The sequence below is a fragment of the Brassica napus genome, chromosome A2, assembly GCF_020379485.1.
Source record: "Brassica napus cultivar Da-Ae chromosome A2, Da-Ae, whole genome shotgun sequence".
Taxonomy (NCBI): Eukaryota; Viridiplantae; Streptophyta; class Magnoliopsida; order Brassicales; family Brassicaceae; genus Brassica; species Brassica napus.
The window spans coordinates 23,965,168-23,987,429 of record NC_063435.1 but is presented as its reverse complement, the minus strand read 5'-3'; the positions used below and the strand labels follow the sequence as shown (position 1 = coordinate 23,987,429).

At 34.1% G+C, this 22,262-nt stretch overlaps 3 protein-coding genes and 1 long non-coding RNA gene across 5 annotated transcripts; 2 read left to right on the top strand and 2 right to left on the bottom strand.

The window, feature by feature from the left end:
- The first annotated feature begins 113 nt into the window (after positions 1-113).
- Positions 114-2,379, top strand: LOC125580067 (2-C-methyl-D-erythritol 4-phosphate cytidylyltransferase, chloroplastic-like). Its single transcript, XM_048744032.1, has 13 exons — positions 114-336; positions 420-517; positions 603-674; positions 769-824; positions 931-1,010; positions 1,094-1,176; positions 1,276-1,353; positions 1,446-1,514; positions 1,587-1,655; positions 1,756-1,802; positions 1,887-1,977; positions 2,047-2,104; positions 2,208-2,379. Exons 1-12 carry the CDS (start codon positions 207-209, stop codon positions 2,101-2,103), a joined length of 930 nt encoding a protein of 309 aa, XP_048599989.1. The 5' UTR covers positions 114-206; the 3' UTR covers position 2,104; positions 2,208-2,379.
- An 895-nt stretch (positions 2,380-3,274) lies between these two features.
- LOC125585013 lies at positions 3,275-4,083 on the bottom strand. The gene is made up of 2 exons (XM_048753313.1): positions 4,044-4,083; positions 3,275-3,873 (listed from the first exon to the last, which is right to left on the bottom strand). Exons 1-2 carry the CDS (start codon positions 4,081-4,083, stop codon positions 3,275-3,277), a joined length of 639 nt encoding a protein of 212 aa, XP_048609270.1.
- Positions 4,084-4,737: 654 nt separating this feature from the next.
- On the bottom strand, positions 4,738-9,764 carry LOC125580071 (protein STICHEL-like). The gene is made up of 6 exons (XM_048744038.1): positions 7,286-9,764; positions 6,986-7,205; positions 6,358-6,906; positions 5,364-5,919; positions 5,198-5,282; positions 4,738-5,096 (listed from the first exon to the last, which is right to left on the bottom strand). Exons 1-6 carry the CDS (start codon positions 8,996-8,998, stop codon positions 4,992-4,994), a joined length of 3,228 nt encoding a protein of 1,075 aa, XP_048599995.1. The 5' UTR covers positions 8,999-9,764; the 3' UTR covers positions 4,738-4,991.
- A 6,620-nt stretch (positions 9,765-16,384) lies between these two features.
- On the top strand, positions 16,385-22,262 carry LOC125580063. Of its 2 annotated transcripts, XR_007317827.1 has the most exons (11): positions 16,385-16,546; positions 16,720-16,802; positions 17,041-17,131; positions 17,501-17,565; positions 18,134-18,210; positions 18,304-18,449; positions 18,577-19,097; positions 19,201-19,505; positions 19,669-19,735; positions 20,358-20,443; positions 20,840-22,262. It is a non-coding gene; the product is annotated as an uncharacterized LOC125580063 (long non-coding RNA). The 2 variants fall into 2 exon arrangements; XR_007317826.1 differs by having other exon boundaries at positions 16,386-16,546; positions 18,577-19,505.

Below are 22,262 nucleotides of genomic sequence, written 5' to 3'. Positions count from 1 at the left end.
TCATAAGCCCATTAGCCTCAAACATGGGCCTACTTAGCTGGGCCCTTATGATGAGCTGTTTTGTATGAATTGACTTTATGGGCCTCATTTAAAGCCCATTAAGATACTGGGCCTTTTGAGCTGGCCCTAAATATATAAATTTTCTCCGGTGAACGGAGGGAGTATCTCTTTCTCTCTCACTCGTTAATTTCATCTCCGGCGAGTTAATGGCGATGCTTCAAGCGACTCTTGGCTTCCTTAGTTCTCCGACATTTTCGTTCTCTTCCTCTTATTTTTGTCCGAATCTTTCAGTCAAGTCGACGTCACTCTGTCTGGGCTTCAGCTGTCGTCCCTCAGGCAAGTTTCTCTTATACGCTTTTGTTTTGTTTTCAGACCAAACAGAATATGTGGGTTGTTGATTGTTTCGAATGTTGTTTCAGTTCAAAGACTTGATTTTTCGAAAAGGGTCAGTAGAAGCTACAGAAGAGATGCTAGATTACAGTCAGTCAGATGTTCTTCATCGTCTGAGTCTGATAATGTAAGTTTCAAACTTGGAATCAACTCAGTTGTGAAGCTGTTTTCTGTAGTTTAATTTGAGTTTATTTCCTTTTGTTATTCATCAGAGCAATGCAGTTGTGAAGGAGAAGAGTGTCTCAGTGATTCTCTTAGCTGGTGGTCAAGGGAAGAGAATGAAAGTAGGCTAACTTTTCTCTTTTTAAAGTTTCAAAGTAGGCTAACTTGAGCTGTTGTTAATCTGCGTATTTTTTTGTATCTGTCAATGTGAATTAGATGACCATTCCGAAACAGTATATACCACTCCTTGGTCAGCCTATTGCTTTGTACAGGTATCAAAACTTTACTTAAAACTAGTTATCTTACTGAATCTGTGTCAAAGGGATCTAACTTCTTAGCTTTGTAATTGTTGAATTTTTAATGCCTTATTGTTTGCAGCTTTTTCACCTTTTCACATATGCCTGAAGTGAAGGAGATTGTAGTTGTTTGTGATCCATTTTTCCGAGATATTTTTGAAGGTTTTGTCTCTCTCTTTTACTAGTTATTAACTTCTGGTTGAGAGATTTTATCTGATCATTTGGTTGTGGTCTTCTTGTTATAGAGTATGAAGACTCAATTGATGTTGATCTTAAATTCGCTCTTCCTGGTAAAGAAAGGCAAGACTCTGTTCACAGTGGACTTCAGGTTTATACCTCTTTCTTTCTTGAGAGCAGAATAAACTTATTCTAAATACTGTGTTCATTCCTCTACTTCATGTGAAGCTTATAGTTTGTTTTTAAACAGGAAATTGATGTGAACGCTGAACTTGTTTGCATCCACGACTCAGCAAGACCCTTGGTCGACACTGAAGATGTCGAGAAGGTATACTTTGTAGTTACCAATTGTCTTATGTGAAGTAGCAATGATTAGGGGGAATCAAACAAAACTTCTTGTCATGGTTATGTTTCTTTAAGGTGCTTAAAGATGGTTGGGCAGTTGGAGCAGCCGTGCTTGGTGTTCCAGCAAAAGCTACAATCAAAGAGGTACAGATTCTTCAGTTTTATTTGACAAAAACGTAAAAATTGGTAATAGACTTGTTTCATTGCTCTATGCAGGTCAATTCAGATTCACTCGTGGTGAAGACTCTCGACAGGAAAACCCTTTGGGAAATGCAGACACCACAGGTTTTTTTTTTGTTAAATCATTTTCATGGTTAACTTGAGATGAAATGTTTTGTTAGATTTATGGTTTCGAACAATTTCAATGTATGCTTTCTCTTTATAGGTGATCAAACCAGAGCTGTTGAAGAGAGGTTTCGAGCTTGTGAAAAGGTTTGTGAACCTTAAAAATAATGAGATGGTGATTAAAAAAATCAACCAAGACTGATTGTTGTTTTGTGTACATGTCTGAAACAGAGAAGGTCTAGAGGTAACAGATGATGTTTCGATTGTTGAATACCTCAAGCATCCTGTTTATGTCACTCAAGGATCTTACACAAACATCAAGGTAAATATAACATTAACTTCAGCCTTTTTCACATCTCTTGGTTGCTAACATTGTATTTTTCTTTTGAAGGTTACAACACCTGATGATTTACTGCTTGCTGAGAGAATCTTGAGCATGGACTCATGAGGTATCATTACTAGTTTTTCCTTTTTCTTTAATTAAGTTTATGACATGAAAATATTCCTAACATCTTCCAGATTGTGAATACTGTTTTGTTTCTATGTGTGCAGAAGGGCTTTCGATTCTGTTTCAGTCTGGACAATTCGTTTATGGTTCGGGTTTATTTACTTGTCAGCCTTACTGTATTTGTATTTTGTACACAAATTATGTTCTGCTTCGTGAACAAAGTAAAACCTGAACACTAAAATCAAAGAGTGAGAACACAATTTATTACAAAAGATTTATGATGGAAAGCACGATAAGAGAAAACAAATTTTCATGTATTATATTTAATAGTTTTAAGACATACCGATAAACAAATAATTGGGATTGGGATGCTCCACTGAGACCTTCACAACTTGGTTTGGTGAATGAGAAACTGACTCAGGTGGAAACTAGGCCGGTTTACAGTATGTTTGAAACGCTCGTTCCTAGCTTGCGCAAGATCAGACTCAGGAAGCAAGTAATCAGAGTTGTTATTGCAAAGTGCTTTATGCATGATCTTAACCATCTTTGTAATTTACTTTGCGAAGTGTTCCTACCTTGCTGATTTATATTGTTGTGAACTTGTGACCCAGAAAGGAAACAGTATAATATCTATAAGTGGAAGTATCATTTTAAGTTTTAACGCAATATCCTTCCTTGTATTCCTCGCTCAGTCATGCAATTTCTTAGGGACTGATTATTTAAGAAATAACTATTTGAGAACGATTAGCTACGAAACTATCCCTTATTTTTTGTTGTGAAATTTTGCAGCTCGACGTTTTATAGAATATACAAGAACAAATCGACTGAAAGTTTCCAGCCTCTACCGTACCAAGTGTCACTATTTAGCTGCATGATATGACTTTATTACGCATTGACTAAACAACACGCTTTTCTCCTAATTACCATAAACTCCTTCGGCTGCGTCGTGGAAACTATCTTTTTTTTTTTTTCCGTCAAAGGATGATTCATTCCATTAGTTACCACAAGGGTAACAGCACCATTACAATCTAAAGCCTCAGTACACAAAAAACATAACCAAGAGGCGCTATACCAAAAGGAGGGGCTAACCCACAGCTCCCATTACTCCACTCACATAAGAACCCTACTAGCCAAATGTAGTGCTATCTAACCCAAAAAACTTAACCGGCCATCAGAGGAGTCGACTTTCATTGACAAAAAATTCAAATAACCAAGGAGGATGCCCTGCAGCCACATACGAATTAGCAAGCCCCAAATTTGTAACGCTTTGAGCAATGAAAAAAGCTCCTCTGTTTGCACTTCTGTTAACCACCGATAACTCAAACTCCTCCACACCTGAAAGTTCTCTTCGTATCTCCGTGCCCTGAAATAGAAAGGATGGCCACGCCTCTGGCCTCTGCACTGCTCCAAAAAGCTCACTAAATTCACCAGCCATGATGACCTTAGTCTGTCTGTGGCTTTTCATACTTTCTGCAGCCCACAACAGAACCTCAAATCTTGCTTCATCCTTTGTTTTGATCCCTGCAAAAGATCTTCTGCTGTGGAGTAAAACCACCCCCCTCTCGATTCTTAAAACCCACCCACCACCTGCAATTTTTTTGTTGCCATCAAAAGTAAACCCAACGTTACACATCTTCCAACCTGGTTTGGGCGGAAACCATCGACGTTCAGGTACTGGTGGGATTATCTTGTCCAATTCTTTCCACTCCTTCTCAATGCTCTGGGCCACAAACCATTCCTCCGCATCTCTGACTGCTTTGGCTGATACTTCTAGTGGATTATAACAGCGATTTTCAAACAAAAAACCATTCCTTCTTTTCCATATATTCCAGACAACCCAAGGCCAAACTCTACCTTCCTCGCGTCGTGGAAACTATCTACATCGCCATGTTCTTCACTTACGCTACCAAGGAGAAAAGAGTAAGTTTTTTAATTCTCACCATCTTCCTCCGCTGATTTGTTTGAGCATCTCCAACTCATTACTATTTTCACCTCTATAATAGTATTTAGAGGTAAAATTGCTCCAACCCACCTCTATTTCTTCCTCTATAATAGAGATTTCTATTTTTTTCTTCTATTTATAGAGTAAGAAATAACATTCCTCTATTTTTTACTCTATATTTTAGAGATTACTATTTTAGGAGAATACATTGGAACATATCTCGCATCTATTATAGAGTTTCCCTATTTTAGAGGTAAAAATAGCAAAATACATTGGAGATGGTCTTACTAGAATAATGGATCTAAATATTCTCTTATGGGTTGCAGATGGCGGCTATTAAGTTGTTCTTGACACTGAACGTTGCTTTCTACTCGTTGATTCTTATGGAAAAGAAGAATCAAAAGAATCATCTACATTTGTCAAAAAAGTGAGAAGAGAATCATCAACACATTATTGATAAGATTTACAAATTGGACGTTTGTTTGAAAGATTACACAAGTTGTGCAACACATAACATATGTTGTGGTTTGTGTCAATTTTTTTCTGGGTTCACAGATTCACATGAGATAACACGTTAGTTATTCTTATTCCATACAAACTAGTAATTTAATAAAAAAGTTGCTACGACTTTAACACTTGATTTGTTGTTTCAAATAAAAACATTAGTACATAAAAAGGTCAAAAACCATTGCTAAAGATTGAACTACTCTCTGACATTTTATTAAATTACATAGTAACATTTCTGAAGTTTCATAAAAAGAAAACAAAAATGAAGTCTATTAAACTCAATGTGGTAGGAACTTTACAGTGAATTAACTAAAGCTATTCTTTGACATATCAATGATCAAATAGACTTAAGGAAAACTATATAGAAGTGGAAGGAACATATGATAAATTTGAGCTTGAGTGAAACAATTTTGTTTTCATGACTTTGAAACTAAAAGTTTCATCTTCTCAATTTACCTGCTGGTTTCCTTGGCTTAGCACATCCATTAAACAGAGAGAACCCTCTCTTCCCACTTCTTCGGGGACGAACATGAGTTCCCTTACCCTGTTTAGGATAAACCAAATCCCCAAAAGAAAAAAATTAGAAAAATAAACAGAATCAAAATATTAAAAAGAAAGACCAGTTTGGATTTGATTAGCACAAACCTTGCTACTTCTTCGAGTCTTGTTTGTGTTCCAACAAAGTAACATATTACAACCAACTCTCCTTGTTCCTGATTCGTATCCTCCTCTACACAACCAAAGCCAAAATGTTCACACACAACCAACTTAGGCAATAGGCATGAATCAACAAGGACAATGAGGGACTTACATATTGTCTTTCTTGTGTCCAAACTTAGAATCATGAAGTAAGCTCGGGGAAAGAGGACAGCTCCCAGTTAGATTCTCTTTAAGCTCACCATTTTCGCCAATTCTCAAAAGCTTAACGTCATTATTTAATCCGGAAGGAGAAACAGCAGAAGGTTGGCGATAAGTGTCTTCTTGAGGTAGAATCTGATTCCTTTCAGGTTTTATCCGTGTTAGTGATCCAGGCGTGTCTTTATCAGCGGTTTGTAACCATGCTGTTTCTAATCTTTGTTCTCGGATGATTGATTCTATCCTTTGCATTGGGATCTTTGATCTGCCTTCTTCACTGCTACCAACTCCAAGGTCTGTTGCAGCATGTAGATCTCCAACTTTGTTTGTCATATCTGGTTTCCCGGTTTGGTAAGGGACTACGAGTGGCTCGGTTTCAGGCAAGAGTAGTATCCTGACGTCTAAGCTTCTCCTTAGTACCATTTCCATCGAGTTTGTGATACTGCTTAGAAACCTTTCAGCTCTTGTTTTGATCTTGGTTTCTCCAAACGCTATATAAGCAACTAGAATACCTGCAAATCATATACAACCTTTCAACACTGCAAAGCTGTTAAACAATGTTCTAAAAATCGGTCATAACGAAATGATTTTCTTACAATCCGGTTTATATGACTCAATACGGTTTAAACCATTATATAAATCGATATAAAATTATCTGTACTGATCGAAATATATTAAATTAATCAATAATGTTAGTGAAAATCCAATTCGTATGAATTTCTTCTTTTTGTATATCTAAGTTTTATAATTCATCAAAACTGTTTTATAATTAAACTCATAAACAAAAATATCTAATATAAATGTAGAAAGTATAAAAATAAATCAATAATTCGTTAATGCATAGTTTTCGCCTAGGCTCTGAATAACCCGTCTAATCGCTAAGCAAATTACCGCTTAATGATTTATTGAACATTACTTTTAAATTAGAGAAACATTAAGGATTTTTATACCTTCAACTTCACTGATAGATATAAGTTTCCCATGAGTATAGAGCAGCTGCCTCAATGTTCTGGAATGGCATATTTCTACACATTTTCTCCATATCTCATTTAGTTTCTCTGAACTTCTTTGAGTAAGCATCATGGTGCTTGCAGTACTATTGCCATGTGAGGCATTGGAGGCTTCTCTCTCTGGAGTTTGGCTAGACGAGGAGGCTTTATAGCATGTATTATCGATAACCCTGGAGAAAGAACTCGCTTCATGGGTATGCTTTCCGCTTCTTTTTGGCGATGCCGACTTACTAAAGTGAAGCCCTCCTATTCTCTGTTTGTAAGCCATCACCTCCCTTGAAACGCTTGACGGGTCGTCATCAGTGGCTCTAGAGCTTTGCCTTCTACTGCTACATCCTGTAAGCGTGGTTCCAGGAGAAGGCATTGACCCAAGCTGAAGCAAAGTCGCTGTGAACCAGGTTGAACGGTCATTAGAAACTCTAAGCTGCTTCTCAGCCTCAGAAAGAAGTTTTAAAGCGTGTTTTAGTCCCTCCATATCCGCTTCACTCACTACAAAAACGAAATAAGAACATTACTATAAGCTAATTTCTAGCACATATAGATTCCAAATACTTTTCTTATAACTCACAGTTTCGTCCGTCAAGGAAGGCTTCGCTGTACTTTTCGTCTACCACCTTGTATGTACCAGCAATGATGTCCATGATAAGACTAGCTAGTTGGGACATCAAGACTATTGGGTCAGCTCCAAGGTCCAATAACTCTCTAGCCCTCTTCACTGTCTCTGCCGTATCAGATGACAATGCTAATTCCAAAAGTTTCAGCATTTTTTCATCTGAAACAACACCCACCTGCACAAACACCAGTGCAACATTCTTTACATTTAATAGGTCGTACTTTCTTAAACATAGACGAATTATAAAAAGCTTACTAGCTCGTTTACTAGACCAGTGGTGATACGTTTCCCCAGCAAACTCAGCTGCTCCAACATAGTTTCAGCATCTCTAAGTGAACCATCCGCGTTCCTAGCAATCAGTTCCAACGCGTCAGATTCCACATCAAGATTCTCGTCTGAAGCAATCTTCTTCAGTCTCACTACTATGTCTGCATCTTTAACTTTGTCAAATAGAAACTTCTGACACCTTGACTGAATGGTCCGAGGGACATTATCAAGATCCGTCGTTATAAATACGAAGAGAACTTTCTTCAAAGGGTTCTCAAGGAACTTGAGAAAAGACAGCCACGTCTTAGATGGTAACAAATGACACTCATCTATCACAAACACCTTGTATGTTGAGGACTTCCTTGGAATGTTTCTCAAAAGGTACCTAACCTTATCATCTCCATCAACTTCACAAAAGTCCTTACTCTTCCCAGAGATGAACTCATTGCATTCTTTACAGTAACCACAAGGCTTCATCTCTTCAATAGCCACACAGTTCAAGGCTGCTGAAAAAATCTTCGCGGTCGATGTCTTGCCAGTTCCTCTAGGACCATGGAAGAGATAAAAAGGAGTGATCCTACACCTTTTTAGTGCGTTCATTAGTGACTCAACAACTATACTCTGACCAATCAGTTCATCGAAAAACATCGGTCTGTACTTTTGGCTGAAGCTTTGTGTACTTCCATCTACCGCTACAACCTCACTCCTACAACTAGTAGACCACCTCCTCCCATCTAATCTACTCTGAGCCTCTAAATCAAGCTCATCATCATCATCATCACTGCACCCGGTTCCTTGAGAAGACCCTCCTCTCCCATCACCACCATAAGTGAGCAAAGGCAAAACACCTTGAGCACTTCTTGAACCAATCTTGTGTTTATTATGTCTACGATGATACACCGGTCCACTCCCACATAAAATGCTACTTCTCAAAGTATCAGACAAGGAAGGAGAGCAACAGCTTCTGCACCCACCTTTCGTAGCCTTCTTGGTCCAAATGCCACAGCCTTGTTTTCTCCCTGGTGAATCCAAGTTACCATCCAACTCATCACCATCGCCGTCGCAAGTTGTAGTGGTACCATCCCAAGATCCAACGTTGTTTGGATTACGAAGAGCGTAGATGTTGAAGGAGCTTGGTGTGCTGTTATGAGTACATGAAGAATCCTCTTTTCTACTAGTTATCAAAGAACGTGACCAGTTCTTGCGATTAAGCTGCTTCAAAACCAAATGAGATGCAACAGTGATGTGCCTTGGATCCTCTGTTTCGTCTGATAGTTCAGCAGAGTCACATCTCCTTCTAGCCACTATGTTGTTTCTCTTACTCTTCTTCCTCCTCTTTGACGCTAGATTGGTGTCTCTGCACCTGAAAGTCATCGAATAGCCACCCTTCCTTGCATCACTCACATCATCACCATCGTCGTCGTTGTTGAGACTAGCTTGTTGTGTCCATGAAGATTCATTGTTAGTATTCCAGTTGTGTAAGAACACTTTCTTCTCCTTCTCTTTTAGAGCATTGTTTCTGCACACCGGAGGCTCCAGAACCGCAGGCACAGTCGCGGAGACGGATCTGGAGGAGGTGAGAGGGGATCTCCAGGAGGAAGAGGTGCCTGGATCGCGTAGAACGCGGGAAGCTTTCTTGATTTGAGTCAGCTCTCTCTTGAGATGCAACTTGCTCAGATCCGATACTCTCGAGCCAGACATTTCGAAACACACAAGTGCTTCCCTTCCCTCCTCTCTGTTTTCAGTGGCGTTACATAACTGGTTCGTGTGCTCACAAGCGGACGCTATATAAGAACTTCACGGTGGATACAATGAAAGTGCACAAATCAGAAGAAGCAACAATACAGTAGATCCATGAATTAACGAAGAAACGGTACGAAACGATAAATATTTTTTTTAATATATATATATATATAGTTATACGTGTTTCGTCGGAGCTACGCCGCCTAGGGGTTATGCATCGCCGGAGCTTGAACTCAAAACGAAATGATGAATCACGAGTTCTGAATACATATGTTGCCTGCGTCTGCGACACAGAGAGATTTTAAAAATTCAATGATTTTCTATTATTAAATATTTTATTTTAAATGTCTTTTTTGGAAGAGAAAGTGGAAATGAAGATGAGAACTGTTAACTACCAAAGGAAAAATGTCGGATTCACCTTTTGGTCGGGTACTTTTTAAATTTATTTTTATAATATTTTTATTTCTTTGTAAAAGAAGATGTCAGTAATAATTTTGCAGCTGAAAACAAGATGGATCGATAGGCTGAGTTAGATGAATAGTGAGACATAGCGTGATTAAACAAAAAAAAAATAGGAAGGAGAAAATAAAACAAGATGAGTGTGAACAGTTTGACCATAATCAATAAATAAATATGACATGACATAGTAGAAATGATAATATAATTTAAGGATGAGATATATTTTACTTGTGATCTATATTATTATTTTTTGTATAATTTTATGATTTATGTTTTAAGATTTTATTTGCAAGAAATGTGTATGATAAAAAAAAAAAAAAAAAAAAAAAAAAAAAAAAAAAAGCTTTAGATCATGAGAGATTATATGTAATAAAATATATTTTTCTTGTTTACAATACTTGTTTATGTTGTCCAAAAAAAATAATTGTTGTCTTTATGTTATAAAGTTGTGATATTGATATACTGTGAGTGATTTAAATAGTCTTCACGTTGTTTCATTTTACAAAATTTTGAGTATATATTAAGTTTTGGTTTCATATGAATTAAATATACCTTAAATATACAATGAACCGGTTACACAAATATATTATGGTAGATAAATTAAAAAATTGTTTTGTTTTATTTATTATGAACGAACTAAAATTATTTGTACTAATATTATTTAATTTCCATAACTGAAAATTATATTTAAGAAAGCAAACTACATGAATAAAAGCTAATTAAACGTTAGATAGGATCAAAATAGTCTTTTATCTTGTTCATTCAAATTTTTATGTAAAAATTAATTTAATTTACAACTGATTTTTTTTTATAAAAAAATCAGCTTTAGAATAATTGAATTGTCGTCTCCAGTCTTAAGAACAAACTAACATATAAATAGTTTTTAGTTTAGTGATTAAATAGATTTATCAATCTAACTATATTTACAGTTTTGCAATTGACAATATATATATAATTTTTTGTTTTAATTTGATCAAACTGAAACGTGTAATGGAAAAAAGATTCTGGACAAAATGGTTGTGTTTTAGCATAAAACTATTTTTTTTATTAATCGTTCTTAATTTTATCTATAGATAAAACAAATGGTGGAAAAGAGCTGTCAGTACTATCTCTTTAATTTCATATCTTTATTTTTCTTCTTCCCAATTTTTTTTTTGTCACAAATCTTCCCAATCTTTCTCTCTTTTCTTTTTAGATCTACTTTCTTGTACAAAAGAACCATCGTGAAACTCTTGGTTCCACTGCAACTGCCGCAAATCCTTGCACCACCACTGTCCACACATCTTTCACCGCCACTGCCGCAACTCCTTCATGGCCTCTGCCCCAACTCCTTGCACCGCCACTGCCGCAACTCCTTCACCGCTGCTACCACAACTTGCTGCTGCAACTCCTTGCACGACCACCGCTACAACTCTGTTTACCACTACTTCCATTCCTCTCACTTCTCATCCGTTATCACCACCGTTGCATCATAAACCACCAATTTTATCAAATTTATTGCCAACAGGAGATCCGTTCTTTCTTTTTGATTTTTTGTTGTTGTTGAATTTTTACATTTATTAATGCAATGAAATATATGAAGATTTTTAATATTTTTATAATTTAATTAAAATAATTGTTTTTATATAAATATTTTCAGCTGGCGAAAATTAATCGGAGGTGGATTACTCAAAAAGTTATCGGTACATTCAGATGATTTTCCGATGAAAATTTCTGACAATATATGTTATCGTAACTTACTGAGAATTTTCCAAAAAATGGTGATTTTCTAGACCCAAACTCCGATGAAATTAGGATTGTCAAAAAATGATAGGAAACACTCGTTCCCGATAAAATTCTGTTTAATATGGTTGTCAAGTATCACTTATTTTTCTTGTAGTGAATGAGCTTTATTAAGCAAAAAATAAAACTCAATTCTAATCGAAGCCCACAAATATTGCTTACCAAATTAAATGAAACGATGTGTTTTAAAGACCGTGACACGTGGCGGCTCTAGGATGCACGAATTAGTGAGTTGGAATCGTAGGTGGATACTTTGAGAGAGAAACAATCTCAACTTTATATATATAGATGGATAAATGCAATATAGACAATTACATTTATACATCTTTACTAAAATAAATATATCCAAATATGACATTGAATAATATAATAATAGATATATATATATATATATATACTATTATTATACAAATTTCGAAATATTATTTATTTGTAATTTTTATAATTATACAATTTTATGACTAAAAAGATTTTCAATTATTTTTACAATTTTTAAAACTTTATAAATTTTTAGTCGTCCTATAATTAGTTTATTTTATATATCTACAAATTTTAGAAATACTGTTTAATTTTAATTTTTGATAATTATACAACTTTTATATCAATATTTTTATATTAATTTATACAAGTTGATTTAATATATTTCATCCAAAAGAATTAGATAAAAATCTATCTAAGATTATAATTTTAAATATATACATAGTTTTCTTAAATATGATTTTAATAAAAATAATTATTTATTTTATTTTAATTTTATGTTCAATTAAATCAAAATTTAGATTAAAATATGGGTAAAATAATAAAATTTAAAATAATATTAAAATTTTATTTTAAATATAGTTTGTTTATTAATGCACATGGTGTAGTAAAACACTTAGTAGTATATGGTAAAATCTAAATCTTACATGAATACAAATTATTAATTATGTAATAACTATTAATTTTCTTATTATACTGTCATATTTTCTATGTAACTTTAGGAAAGGTTAACATATGGTTATCATCTATTCATAACTAGGAGAAAATTCATGGTTTTTAACGGTAAAATAGTTAGAAGTATTAATTGTTTTTATTTTTTTGTCAATATACTCCTGTTGTTGAATATTTACTTACATTTGCTTCAAGACTGGCATTATGCTTTTTATATCTTACTTATGCCATACAACATTTGTATTGATCTAATATTAACCAAGTTTAAAAATACAGCCAAAGCTTTAAAAACTTCTAAGCTGTCATGGAACACTCAGTAATTTACTTAATGAATATAATGTTTTCTATTTGTAAATACAAATGTCCATATACGTCCAGTTTGCTACAACGTATTGGTATTTGCGCAAGTTCCTTTTCTGGTTCTTCTTTTCGAAGGGCCAACAACAATTTCTTGGTCACACACACACAACAATACAAGAGGGTTTTTGAAAAAAAAACTACACAAGAGTGATAATCATAACTAAAATGTACAAAGTTCACCATGCCAGTTTGTAGTAGATGTATGCTCATGGCTATGACTCCTTCGTGTATCCTCCCGGTTCTTTGCTAACTGATCAAGAAATGAAAGTGGAAGATAAAAGACTTTCAACTATTTATATGGCATAACGTTCTCTCTCAACCGGATACTGCGAAAACTCATGTGGAAGATTTAGTTACACACTACTACCTCAACGAGTGAAGCAGATGAAGGATACAGACAAAAATAACATGATCCATCCTTGAATGACTCAATATAGTGTATATGTTTTCCTTTTTACTGAATAAGTTTGATAACTAATGTGAAATCATTTTGAAACTTTTTTTATTAAATAAGAGAGGTGTCCAAGTCGAAGCCCGACTAGTCCTGCTCATATGGACCGGCCACCATCAACAGATAAGCTCAGTTACTTTATGTGGGAATTAGAGAATCAAAGCCACATAAGAAACTAGAAAATTTGCACCGGAAAGATTCGAACACTTGCCTGGACCAACAAAGTGACTCATCATTCAGTGGAAACCACTATGACATGATTATCATTTTTAAACATGAAACCTGAAAAAGACGACAGTTAAAATAATTTGCTTATAAATTATATAAATAATTGAAACTTATCAATTTTTATATTCGCTGAACTTTGTTTGCTTTTCTAGTACTTTACCAGATAATCCATAATTATGTATCTCACCAAATTACTTTTTGAACAATGAAAACTTTAAATCTTTACCGTGACAGATGTCATGTGGTAGCTATTTTAATTGTTCATATTATGAATATTTATTATTGATGCTACTTTCTAATTACAGTTATTGTTGTCATGAATTATTCTTTTTATTCCATGATAACTATGTGCATAAGGGGAACATTTTTTATAACGTAAGTTCATAAACAAAAATATTTACTGTAATTGATAATTCAAACCAACATAGATTGTTTATCTTCTTTTGTTAAAGGTTAAATTTATATTAAAGAACGATTTTGATAGTTTCTTTGACAACAGGCAAGAAACCAAATGAGCAATTAACGATAAGTGAGGTTTTCGACAAACTAGTTCTCTTAAAACATAATGTAGGGTCAATCTTGAGCCAACTTTCAATGATTTGGACATACTTGATACTTGTTAAGAAAGTCAAAAGAAAGGATGAGATGTAAACTTTATGAATTCACCACTTCCAACTATTATTATCTAGTTATATAACAAATTGCTGCTTTTGGTCAACTCTATAAGGATAATGTGCCGTAACACTTTAATTTTTATCCACTAAAATGTTATTCAAAATGGATTGAGTTTGGTAAATTAGTAATTTGAAAGACATTCCAATCATGCTTTTATGCATTAAAAGATAACTAGATTTTGACCCGCGCTTTCAAAACGCGGGTTTATTATTTTATTATTTTATTTTTTCAATTGACAATATTTAGTAAATGTCAAATTTTCATATATTTGTGTTTTATTTTATAAAGGACTTAAACTTTTTATTTTTATTTATCGTATTTCATTTTAAATGACTATTTATGTTTAAAAAATTAAACTTTATTTCTTTAATGAATTAAGTTGGTATAACTCTGATAAATTAATTTTATTATGTGGTTAATATTTTAATTAAAAAATTATATACTTTTAATAAAGATTTATACTTTTCAATGAAAAGATTCAATTTTTTTATGAATGCTTAAATTATATTAAGAAAAAAATAAATAATTAAAAATAGTTGAAAAAAAAAATATTTGAACTTGGACTCAATGGCCCAAAGGAAAAAAAAAGTGAGAATTGAATCTGATTTCTTAATCGGCCCAAATGGCCCAAGAGAGATCTGATGTGGGTTGGATCCGAAAAAATGACCCAATATAGATGTGTTATTAATATTACTTGATTGCCCTTAATGAAACATGCAGTGTTAATAAAGAAAATGGCAGCTAAGGTAAAAAAGACAATATGATCATGCTTTAATAGTATAGATGTATAGGTTGGTACGTTGATCGAATGTCTTTGCGTTGAATGGTTACTACCAAACATATATATGAACAACGCTATTGTTCAGAAAAAAAAGGAACAACGCCATAGAAGTAACCCTTTTTTCAAAAGAAAAAACAGCGCTATAGAAGTATTTATGAAGATGACATATTTGAGTTATTTCTGAATTGCATCAAATCAAAGCTTATTGTTGCATAAAACACAAAAGGCCAAAAACACATGCAACTGTTTTGTTAGATATCGGCAGCGTGGGCAGGCCCCTTTCAATATAGTATGCCCCATAGATTTGATAGTGATTTTTTTGTTTGGTTCCTCGATAAGCTAGTTTCTAATAAGGGAAATTCGAATGAGTTTTATTTGTAGTTCATTGACTTCATGTCTATTGAAGGGTCCCAACTTATAAAAATAATGTTAAACTATATGCAAAAGAAACAAAACAAATAATGAGATATATATAAGCGCATCATTGCTTTTTTTTTTTAATTTTGTTGCAAAGTTTCCTTTTTCTGTTTGTCACTAATTTCTTATTTTTTCTGGTTTGTTACATAAAGAAGTCTCCTTTCTTTTGGTTTTAAAGAACGAATTTTATTAATATAAGCTTTGTAGTTTCTCTCTCCTCTTTTAAAGACATTCTTATCTCTAATCTTGTAATGTTGGATTTAATTTGGGGTAATTTTGTAAGAGTTTAGCTTTGATCCATTTGTATCAATATTAGCCCATGGGCTTTTTAATAAAAATGTTGAAAAAAAAGATTTCATTTTCATTTTTTTTTATGTTTAGCCGTTTAGGTGTTTAGGTCGGCGACATTAATTTCAGGTGAAAGGGAATAATTTTAAATTTACTTTTATTTTTGAGATTCAAAATTCTGAGGTTTACGAAATGGGCCTTTTGTCTTGGCCCATCGGCTTTTGAAAAGATATAAATTTCAAATTAAGGGAACTAAATGAAATCGCTAGAAAATTAGCCGTTTGAAAGAGGATCTTCGTTTCAATTTGTGTTCTCCGTCTTCCTCCTATATCTCTTCTGCGAAAGATTTGCCCATGGCCCGAGGCAGATGCAGACTCCGATCATTGTAAGAAATCAGGTACAGTCTTCTACTTCTTTCTCACTGACTGTTACCTATGCGGATATGATTAAATTATTTTGTTCATCAATTGTTGTTTCCGTAAGTTTTTTTTTTTTTTGGTTTGTACGAAAGAGCCTACAGTGTTGATCACGAAGAACGCATCTAGAAATCTTCGCTTCGTTTTGTGGCTTCTTATTTTGAATCCATTTTTTTTGTTTTTCGATTTGTCTTTTGTCTTAAGTTTTCAGAACATAATCGCAATTTTGTCGATCGTTTCTTCAATCGAATATATGAACAGAAGCAAGATATGAATCCATGGATCATGCTTCTTTTTTTTTTTTTGTAGGAAGGAAGATACAGAGTTTGATCACAAGCGAAGCTTATAGTAATCATTCACGGAACTATTGAGTAATCAAGCCCAGGTATGTTATTTTGCTTCTATAGTTTGATCTTCAAACAAGTTCACGAATACTTTTTATTAGACGTGTTTGCGTTTTTTTCACCTTTGACGCATAACTTGTCACTATTACGAACTAGAAGTCATAGAGATTCATGCTTCTTCTTAGCTTTTGCATAACTAGTTGCGATTGGTAGCATTTTCATCACATGAAAGACACTGTGTTGTACTTGCATCGTTTTCTCTTTACTGATCATATATTCTTTCGATTAATCTGACATGTAAAAGTGGAAAACTAGCAGATCAGATCAGGTATAATAAGTATCCAGTTGGAGCAATCGAGTTAAAACCAGACAAAGGTTAGAGTTAATAAGTGTGTCTCTATTGGAGAATGTGCAGTCCAAATATTATCAGACTTTTGAGATTTATGAGACTTTACTTGAAGATACGTTTACTGTCTGTGGAGTTGTTCTGATTGTGATTTTACACTTCTGAGTTCCTATGTTTCTGCATCTAATTCCATCTAATGCAGAAAATAACATATAAAAAAGATAGAAGGATGCAAAAGGATTGTAAAAACCTTTTATGTCTATCCATTTGGGTGCAGTTTCCGAGGTAATTAAGTTATTCATATCGGTCCATTGGAACAATATTCTTTGACAAGTATTTCTTCATCACACGTGTTTGCATGTATGTAGTTCATCTTTGACAAAACAAAATTGGGATTATGAACTCTTTGACATGTAGCAACATCTTTATTGTTTAGCACCTTTGGTTGTTAAGGAAATATACTCCAAAGCTGAATTGACGATTTTAAGTATTTATTGTTTATACTTGTTTCAACAATTTATAGATTGGCCACTCAGACTAAGCTGGTGACAGAGAGCGAGAACTGTTGGAGAGCACTGGCTTGGAACCCCGCACTAAATATCTGCAAACCATTGGTAAATCTTCTTTTTTTTTTGGTCAGCTGCATTGGTAAGTTCTTATCTAGTCAATATTTAATATACCTTAAATTAGTGATTCCTTTTGCGCATGTTAATGCACCACTAAGAACTGAAATGAATAGCTCTAGCCTTTGGTTTAATCTGTTTGCCAGGGTTGTTTTCTTTCCTGTTTTAATATGCTTAGTAGTCTGAAATTACATTCTCATTATATATTCTGCAATAGATGATATCATGTCTATCCGAACCCATAAATTTAAGCACTTCAGTCCATAGCTCCGGGAAAATTTACATTAAACAGATAAAATCAATAGAAAATAACTGGGGCTTTTGAAGTTATACTGAAAATTTTAAGCTCTTTATGTGCAGCAATGCAGGTGACTCGCCAGTGGAATTATACAATGCATGAGAGACAGCCAGCCTCGTAACATTTTGTAAGTTTTAATCCTTAACTCTTCTTAGTGATTTCTTCTGTTTAGACAACCTCATATTTTCTTCTTATAGAGTATTACGTTAATAACCCATGCAATCATGTGAAGCTATCATGAAATTTAGAAACCAAATTCTATAAGGTAGATGGACTTCCTTTGAAAATACAACTCTTCACGCAAAGTTGCCAATTTAATAGAAAACTTCTAGAGTGTCATCTTCTTGTTTCTGAATAAATCATTCTGTCAGGTATAAGAATTTATCTCACTATACCTCAGTTCATTTCTTTTAATGTCAGTATGATGTAGCATTTGCGCCTTAAATCCCGGAAGCAAGAAACTAATCTGTAGAAAAGGGCTTGATTACGATTTGTAAGCTTTTGATGTGTTCTCAGATCAGAAGCACATACTGTATGCGCTTATTTGCAGAATCATTGCGAATGGAGCTCTAAAATGTCTCTGAGATAACATCTGGAATTACATTTTCAAGTTTCTTTTAGTTTCATTGAGTCTCATGTATTTGCACTTAGCCACTATACTGAGTATCTTTCAGACACCGTTTTGCCTATTTCAGGTCCATCGCAAATGTTGGGCTAAGAGAAAACCTCTAGAGTGTCATCTTCTTGTTTCTGAATCAAATCCTTCTTTCAGGTATAATAATGTTTCTGAATGTTCCCTTCTTTTTTATTATTGTTTGTCGTTTGATTTTTCTTTGAAGAATCTCCTTTTTTGGTCTCCTGTTAGATTTATAATTAGAAAATGCTCTTCCATTAAGTGTTTCGAAGTGAGGAAAAGGCTTTACGGCCATCAGCACGATGCTCAACGCAGTGACCCCATTTTTAACATTGCTCAGTTGAAAGAAGCTTCAGAGGAAAACAAAACAGATTCAGGTGAATAGCATCCCCTATGTTTGTTAAAGGCATCACGGAGTCTCTCTGTGTCATCCAGTTTCCCATTTTCTTGTCTACTCAACATATGCAATGTCGTATCTCTCATACATTGTTTTGCTTATTTAAGGTCTATCACAAATGGCTAAGATTCTCGTTCATGAAGTTCAACATTCTGTCAGTTATGTGTCTTCCCTATTCTTATTATGCTTAGTCGTTTGACTTTTCCCTATTCTGTCAGTTGCATTCTCCTTCTTTCTCCTGCAGTAGTAAAATTAAGATATTGTTATGTTCTCAAATCAGAAACATGTACATAATGTAGCACCTTTCAGAGACCGTTCTTCCGTTGATGTCAAGTCCATCGCAAATGGAGCTCTGAAAATTTCTGAGAGACAGCCTTTAGAGTGTCGCCTAGTTTCTGCAGCTTTTAATCCTTCTGCCAGATATGTTGCCTTCCTCTTTTAAATAGACTTTGTTTAATGAAATTACATTCTCAATATTTCTTCTGTTCTCTATGTGAATCAAAGTTTTAATTTACTTCTGATGCTTTAGGTATGACATCACTTTAGAAGGCTATATTACTCGGCTGGAGACGTCAGACATGAAAACTGAGCAATGACCGTTTTGCTGATTAGCACCTTTTTATAACATGTTAGCAGAGAATTCTTTGGTTGTTAAGGAAATATACTCCAAAGCTGAATTGACGATTTTAAGTATTTAATTTATTGTTTATACTTGTTTGAACAATTTATAGATTGACCACTCAGACTAAGCTGGTGACAGAGAGCGAGAACTGTTGGAGAGCACTGGCTTGGAACACCACACCAAATATCTGCAACCCACTGGTAAATTTTTATCTAGTCAAATATTTTATATACCTTAAATTAATGAGTCCTTTTTGTGCATGTTAGTGCATCATTAAGAACTGAAGTCAATAGCTCTAGTCTTCGGTTACAGAGAATAATATTGAAAGTTTTCAGCCTTTTATATGTTCTCTAATCGCTTATGTGGAGGTCAGTCGCAAATAGAATTCTACAATGTATGAGAGAAAACCTCTAGGTATTTATGCTCAATATTTTCTTTTGTTTATGCCTTTAATAATAGCACGTTTGAAAGTAATTTTGTTTGAAGCATATAACAAAGCAGTTCAAAACGCTGTTTATGCCTACTAAATCTTTAAAATAATTCAGGCTTTTGTGGTGATTTTATTGTGCATTGATAGAATAAACTACCCACTTATCTTAACGCCACTATGTAAAGAAGCTGAAGATGCATCTTCCGATTGCTATGTAAGTAATCCATCTTGCCCTCCGTTAACTTTTAAAGCACTGAGAAAGCAACATATATTAATATGTAGGTTTTTTCTTCTTCTTATATAGTAGCACGTGTTAATCTATGTGATAGTGAAACATACTCAGAAACTAGTTGGAGAAATCAAGATTCTTTTAAAGTAATCAATTTTATAGTTTATTGAAACTGCCAATGTGAGAATTCACTTCAAATTTAGTGATCTTTTTATTGTGAAATTTCAGTTTAGTGATGTGTGTGTCTGCTTTCTCTTTCGTCTTAGGTAGTGGTAATGGTGATCTCATTTGCCTAAACTTCCATAACAATAATGTGTGCTTATCAAGAGTAGCATAAAATTAAAATTCCTCTGAGTTTCAGCACATGTAGCAATCATTAGGTATGCTATATTGGGTTCAGTATCTATGGTTTGTTGTTGAAGATGTTCACGGAATAGCATGAACCTTTGGTATATCTATTTGATCAGCAAACTTATGCTATATTGGGTTTAGTTTACAAGGTAAATTAATTATTTACTCAGAATCTATTTGGAATTTTGGGGGGTTTCTTCTGTTGCGAGATATTATTTCGTGGGTATATTCATATGTTTTCTGTTTTACCTTCTAGTGCTGAAAAACAGCACAGAGAAGAACCAGGAACTGGAGCAAGAACAGATTTTTTGGAAGAACATGAAAGATTTTGAAATTTGCAAGGTAGGTTGGTTTCAATAGTTTTAGAAATTATATAGTAAACTGCAAGTTTGTTGTGTTCTCAAATCAGAAACACATACACCGTTTTGTTAGTTTCAAGTCTAAAATGTCTGAGAGACAACCTATAGAGTGTCATCTTCTAGTTTCTGAAGTTTAATCATATGTTTTCTTTCTTATTTTAATATGTTCAGTAATCTGAAATACATTCTCATTATATATTCTGCAGTAGCAGATATCATTGTCTATCCGAACTCATAACTTTGAAATTGTTTGCAGTCCATAGCTTTGGAATAATTTAAATTAAACAGATAAAATCAATAGATAATGACTGAGGCTTTTGAAGTTATACTGAAAATTTTAAGCATTTTCTGTGTTCTCAAATCGCTTATATATGTGCAGCAATGCAGGTCACTCGCCAGTGGAATTATACAATGCATGAGAGACAACCTCATCTTACAGTTCTGTAAGTTTTAATCCTTCTTAGTGATTTTCTTTTATTTATTCTTACCAAGGAAGATACGACCACAAAACGAAGCTTCTAGTAATAATTCATGGAACTTTTGAGTAATTAAGCCCAGGTATGTTCCCTTCAATCCTTTTCTTCTGCTTATTCTTTTGTTTTTGCTTCTATAGTTTGATCTTCAGACGTGTTTTCATCTAGTTCATCTTTGACGCATAACTTGTGAGTATTTCGAACTAGAATTCAGAGATTCATTCTAACTTGCTTTGCTTTTGCACAACTAGTTGGGATGGCCGAAAAATGGGAAACATTACGTGTTTACTCAGTTATATTGAAGATAAGTTTATAAGCTACCACTTAGCCACTCATGAAGGAGATAACTATATAATTCGATCAAACCTAGAAAACAACATACTGTATAGTGTACACGTTTTGTCTATTTCAGGTCCATCGAAAAGGGAGCTCTAAAGTGTCTGGAATAAATCTCTGGAATTTTATCTTCAGGTTTCTTGAAATTTCAGTGAGTCCCATGTATTTGCGCTAAGCCTCTACATTATAGTATCTCTCAGATGGAGCTCACAAATTGCTAAGAAAAACCTCTATGTCATCTTCTTGTTTCTGAATCAAATCCTTCTGTGGAGTTTCTGAACGTTCCTATTTTTTATTATTGTTTGTCGTTTAATTTTGCTCTTATAGTTCGAAGTTACATTCTCCATTTTGTGGAAAATGCTTTTCCTGCAAGTTTATAGAAGTGGCTGAATGCTCTTCCTGTAAGTGTCAAGAACTCGACGCTGTTTTGCACTTCCTATTGAACGTTTTCTGAAGAAGCGGGTTGAAGGAAGCCTGAGAGAAAAACAAAACAGAGTCTCTTTGCCTGTTTAAGGTTCATCGCAAATGATTTTGGTAAGGTATGTGTCTTCCCTGTTTCTACTATTCTTAGTCGTGTGATTTTATCTTGTAGTTTCAAGTTGTATTCTCCTCTTTTCTTCTGCATTAGTAAAATTTAAACTTTTGTTATGTTCTAAAATCAGAAACACGTCTATAATTCCGTACCGTTCAGGGACCTTTAAACATGACTGAGAGACAACCTTTAGAATGTCGTCTTCTTTATATTCTTTTTTGCTCTTAAAGTTTGGAGTCAACATAACTTCATGCATCATGGACTCATGCATATAAGACCACCTATTCGTTAATATCTATTGCTTACATGCTTGCGTTCAGGCATACAATCCCTATAAATGCATAGGCATCCTTGCATATATAATATATTCTTTGTCCATTTCTTCCTTCATCACTTCGTTGCTTACATGCGTAACCTGTTTACTTGCTTCCTTTGCTTACTTCCTTGCTTGTTTTTTTTCT

Coding starts and splice junctions, on each gene's coding strand:
- LOC125585013 (XM_048753313.1), bottom strand. CDS start 4,083: ATGAGTTGGAGATGCTCAAACAAATCAGCGGAGGAAGATG. Junction 3,874..4,043: donor CAAATCAGCGGAGGAAGATG/GTGAGAATTAAA, acceptor ATAATCCACTAG/AAGTATCAGCCAAAGCAGTC.
- LOC125580067 (XM_048744032.1), top strand. CDS start 207: ATGGCGATGCTTCAAGCGACTCTTGGCTTCCTTAGTTCTCCGACATTT. Junction 1,515..1,586: donor CAAAAGCTACAATCAAAGAG/GTACAGATTCTT, acceptor TGCTCTATGCAG/GTCAATTCAGATTCACTCGT. Junction 1,656..1,755: donor GGGAAATGCAGACACCACAG/GTTTTTTTTTTG, acceptor TTCTCTTTATAG/GTGATCAAACCAGAGCTGTT.
- LOC125580071 (XM_048744038.1), bottom strand. CDS start 8,998: ATGTCTGGCTCGAGAGTATCGGATCTGAGCAAGTTGCATCTCAAGAGA. Junction 6,907..6,985: donor CTTCCTTGACGGACGAAACT/GTGAGTTATAAG, acceptor TCGTTTTTGTAG/TGAGTGAAGCGGATATGGAG. Junction 5,283..5,363: donor GGACACAAGAAAGACAATAT/GTAAGTCCCTCA, acceptor TTGGTTGTGTAG/AGGAGGATACGAATCAGGAA.